The sequence below is a fragment of the Buceros rhinoceros genome, unplaced genomic scaffold, assembly GCF_000710305.1.
Source record: "Buceros rhinoceros silvestris isolate BGI_N320 unplaced genomic scaffold, ASM71030v1 scaffold22331, whole genome shotgun sequence".
Taxonomy (NCBI): domain Eukaryota; kingdom Metazoa; phylum Chordata; class Aves; order Bucerotiformes; family Bucerotidae; genus Buceros; species Buceros rhinoceros.
In genome coordinates, this window is record NW_010393960.1 from 4788 (window position 1) to 9045 (window position 4258).

At 46.7% G+C, this 4258-nt stretch overlaps 1 protein-coding gene across 1 annotated transcript in view; it reads right to left on the reverse strand.

Moving 5' to 3' along the window:
- The window catches only part of LOC104501296 (guanine nucleotide-binding protein G(olf) subunit alpha), a gene marked incomplete at both ends in the record, with an annotated part of 5465 nt that extends 4175 nt beyond the window's left edge, over positions 1-1290 (reverse strand). The window contains one exon of the mRNA XM_010145085.1: positions 1236-1290. Within this exon, the coding sequence (XP_010143387.1) occupies positions 1236-1290 (55 nt within the window). The remainder of the gene's footprint in view (positions 1-1235) is intronic.
- Positions 1291-4258: the final 2968 nt, after the last annotated feature.

The window sequence follows — 4258 nt, forward strand, 5'->3', positions numbered from 1 at the left end:
AGCTGCCTCTCAGCCCGGCTGCCGGCCTGGGGAGCGGGAAGGGCTGCTCGGTCCAGCTTAGCTCCGTGCCACGCAGCGGCTGTGGAAGCGGGGAGGGAAGGAGGCAGTCACCGCTGCAGAGTCTGAGCACAGCTTGCCTTTCTCCCCCACCCCACCATCTACTGCTTCAAGAGCTCTGGGAGCGGGCAAACCTCGGCTGCTTTGACAGCCATGTGAAAACTCAAAAGCAAGAGGATCCCTCCTTTGGAGCGAAAGTTTTCTGCCTGCCAAATACCAAAGGCCTCTTCTGATCTTTGGAGACACAGGGCTTTTCTTCCCAAAGGAAACACCAGGAGAAATTTCTAGATGATGAATGACGGCTCCAGGTAGAGAAAGGCCAACACTCACATAAATAATGTAAGCAAAAATGAGGCTTTGCTTCGCTGATGTCTCTATCCAGCTGAGTGGTATTGATGCTAAAATCAGACTTGAGGTCTAGGAGAAGCAAATCCCAGTGCTGCTGCTTTGCTCTGAAAATGTCTTGAGGGCTTTAATAATTGATCCTATATTGGGTCGACGGTACAAGTTTCACCTCATAATACAACACATACTATTGTTACTGCCTTCTGTTCCAGGATACAGAAACTATCCTGCCCACAGGAGGTGGACACGGGCTGGAAAGAACAGACAAGTCCACGAGGTCTGCTGCTGCTGCTGCTGCTGCTGCTGCTGCTGCTGCTGGCTCTCTCCTCTCAATCTGGTCACTAGACCCACTGAAGGCTTCTGTCTCCGAAGGACCTGTCTGATGGACATGGGCAGCCTCCCTCTGGCTCTCCTCTCAATCTGGTCACTAGACCCACTGAAGGCTTCTGTCTCCGAAGGACCTGTCTGATGGACATGGGCAGCCTCCCTCTGGGTTTCCATGTCCTCCACCACTGAAATAAAACACTGCTGCTGTGTAGTGAAGGCTGGTGAGGGAGACCTGTCCACTTTGTTTGTGAGACACAGAATGGAAAGCAAGAGGAAGTAACAGATGTACTACAGGAATCACCGACCTACATATAACAGCAGCAAAAGACAAGCCTGCACCAGCAGAAAGCCTCTCCTCGAATACCCAACACGTAACCCGCTGGACTGCGCTTTGGTGTTATGCGGAATGCCCCATTTCCAGCTGCTGTTGGGACTGAAATAAACAACACGAAGAATTCAAACGAACGGGTGTCTTGGTTCAGACCCCACCCCACTGTTACACTCACCTGATCTGTGGGTGTGTAGTCATCCATGCTGACGCTGTCGATTCTTTCTAAAAAGCTAGAAGAAAAATAAACATGCACTTAGACATGTAAAATACTGTCTAGTGTAACACTTTTTGACACCTCTTCTGGTTTAGACTCCTGCTGCACAGTAAAATGCAATGGGAAAGGTACGAGCCTGATGATTTACTTCCATTGATTTGAGGTTACATTTTCCGAGCCAACCAACTCTTTACCCAGACTCTGTTTCAATACAGCGCTTCTACACTCACCGTAATGCAGAACCCACATGGGGTCCCAGTGCAGTTAAATGTTACAGTTTCGTGAGGTCCCCTAAAAATACGGAGACTAACCACGAGCCATAACATTACATACGGTTGTTTAGACATAAAATGATTGGGAGGGGGGTGGTTTAGAAAAAAAAAAAGGGGTGAAGGGTTGCCTTTATTTAGCATAATGCTAATCTGGCATAACGTTATGTTAATCACGGTCTCCATGTTATGTTAATTACAGTCCCAGTAATGTTAGCAGAAATGCTTGTTAGTTTATACAAGTAGCTTCAGACTGAAATGCCATCCTGGAACGCTGCATCTAAAGCCTAAGAAATGGAAAGCAAAGCTGACACGAAGTGGAGGTTCACCAGTCTGACTCTTCATGTCACCAAAACTCAGAAAGTGAAGCAAAATCTCACAACTGCAGGGAAGGGCAAGAGAAAAGAGAAACAGAAAAAAAGGGAGGAATCACATGCTCTGATTGTTTAAAGTATCTTTTCAAGCTTTGATTCTTTCCTAGAACATGTCAGAATGGCAGGACTAAGGACATTACAATGTGATTTTGCGTGTATAGCTGGAACAGGCAGGTCCTCCTCTCTCACTTTCACCTATTTCTTCTGTTTCATACGAGCCCAGCCGGCTCATCTCCAGATTGCCCGCATGACTTAGAGGCTTTCTTGAATTTCCGCACTGTTATTTGGTATCCGGCAGTGAACGTCCCACCAGCTGACTCATCCTCTTACAATATTATCAAGATTTCTTTATCAACTGAGAAGTTTTTCCCCAATTCTACCTGGGTATGCATGTGGAATCTACTTAATTGCAGTGGGAAAGACAAATCCCCAGTGAACTCTTGACTTACAATGTGACTCACTGTTAACACAGGGGTCACACATGCTGACCAGTTGCAAAAATACCCCCCAAAAGCCTGTCTGTAATTCTTGTAGCACTTTCCCACGGATATGAACTGAAAGGAAAAGAAAATACGCTGCGTATATATTTACTTATACTATTTTTCCTTTTTGAACGTCCATTGTTAAAACAGGGAAACAAAAATGCCGGATCTACCGTTAGAATACTGTTAGAATACCATTCCTTCGGGATGATTGAGGCGTGACAGCTCAGTGTATTGTTTAAAAAATCACCGTTCAGCACAACACAAGGGGAGCCTGATAATAAAACTATGCTGAAGAAACTCTACCTCCCTACCCTGCTGCCAAAAGCCACTAAAAGTGATCTAAAGATATAAAAGTACATCTGTGTAGTCAGCTGCAGTCGCCAGGAGAAAGCAGCTGTATTCAGATGGCACCTTTCGGTCAGATGATTTTCATCACCTTGAGAATATTGATTGAGCAGAGTTTAGCCTCTGTTACCCCCACAGCGAATGCAGACACAGGAGCAGAACGAGGTATTTTTAACTGGCACACCTATCATTAACACAACTCTCACCTCACGCTTGCAACACACGAGATGAAAAACCGAGGCAAGAAAGCACAAACCAAAAATGCCTCCAAGCTGAATCTCTTCCTAAACGACAAGTAATCTTCCTGAACGTGGTGGTTCAGGCAGCACTCCTGTACTTCCAAATCTGTTTCCAAGTTTTCTGTCCAGTTTCTTTATATTTCGACCCTGAAACAGCTGCTTTTCATCAGGATAGAAGGTTTGCAGATGGGCAAAGCCAGGTCTCGGAGCGCAGTATGGTGACAACGGCAGCAGGTTAAACAACCCCGCAGAAATGGAGCCCGAGGGAGAGGTACCAAAGTGCTGCGGGCAGCACCATTGCTCAGGATCCATAAATGCCACAAAAGTCAGGGGAGAAGATGCTCCTCAACGATGCCTGGCACAGAAAGGGCTCTGGTTAAGAGTGCACAACATGACTCCATCACAAACCTCGCAGTCAGCGGGAATCGGCGCTTCTCTGGCAGAAGGGTTCCCTCTGGAGCTGATGGGAACATCAGAGATGATACATCTTGTCTCCCCAATACGAAGGGCATGTTGGCAGAATTTCCCCGGAATGATTAGTCACGGCATTTAGTACCAGAGCACACCTCTCTCGCCTGTACAACAAGCTCTTCAGGAAGGTCATTGGTCGGTAGTGTTTGCATTTCCCAAACAGGCAAATTATGGTAAGGAGCAGGAGTGAGTAACACCGAGTTACACTACAAATAATCCACGGCAGGGTTGGGACTGAGGTGAGCCTCCTAAGCAGGCGTCCTAGTTGTCTTCCTTTTAGAAATCACCAGTCTCTTCCCAGTAAAAGGATCCATTTCAAATACCCTAAACCGCACCACCACAGTTAAGAGAGAGTGAGCTCTGACAAACGCAAGCGCTTCAAAAACACCACTTGACGCAGCAGCCGGGACGTTGTACGCTGGTGAGGTTGCTGGCCACACGTGATCTGTGCTCAAACAAATGCAATGACTGGCAAGGTTTTACCTGCCACCCCGCTGCATCACGAGCATCCAGTAAACCCGTGTGCAACTACTACTAGGATTTGACTAAATTCCGTAGCTTTACAGGAAAATAACCTTTTGGGGTCTGATGGTCAGGCTTCCCAAGGTTTCTTTTGCAACTACCTGGAAGGTCCGCTGAGATTTCTGGACACCGAAAATGAAAAAGCTCCACTCTTACTTTTCACAAGAAAACCAGCTCTTGAATATCCTTCATATAACATCCTTACTTGGCTGATTAGCAGAGTATCAAAAAATAGCGCTGACAGGCACCATCCAGAGCAGGTACGAGCAATGGGTTCCT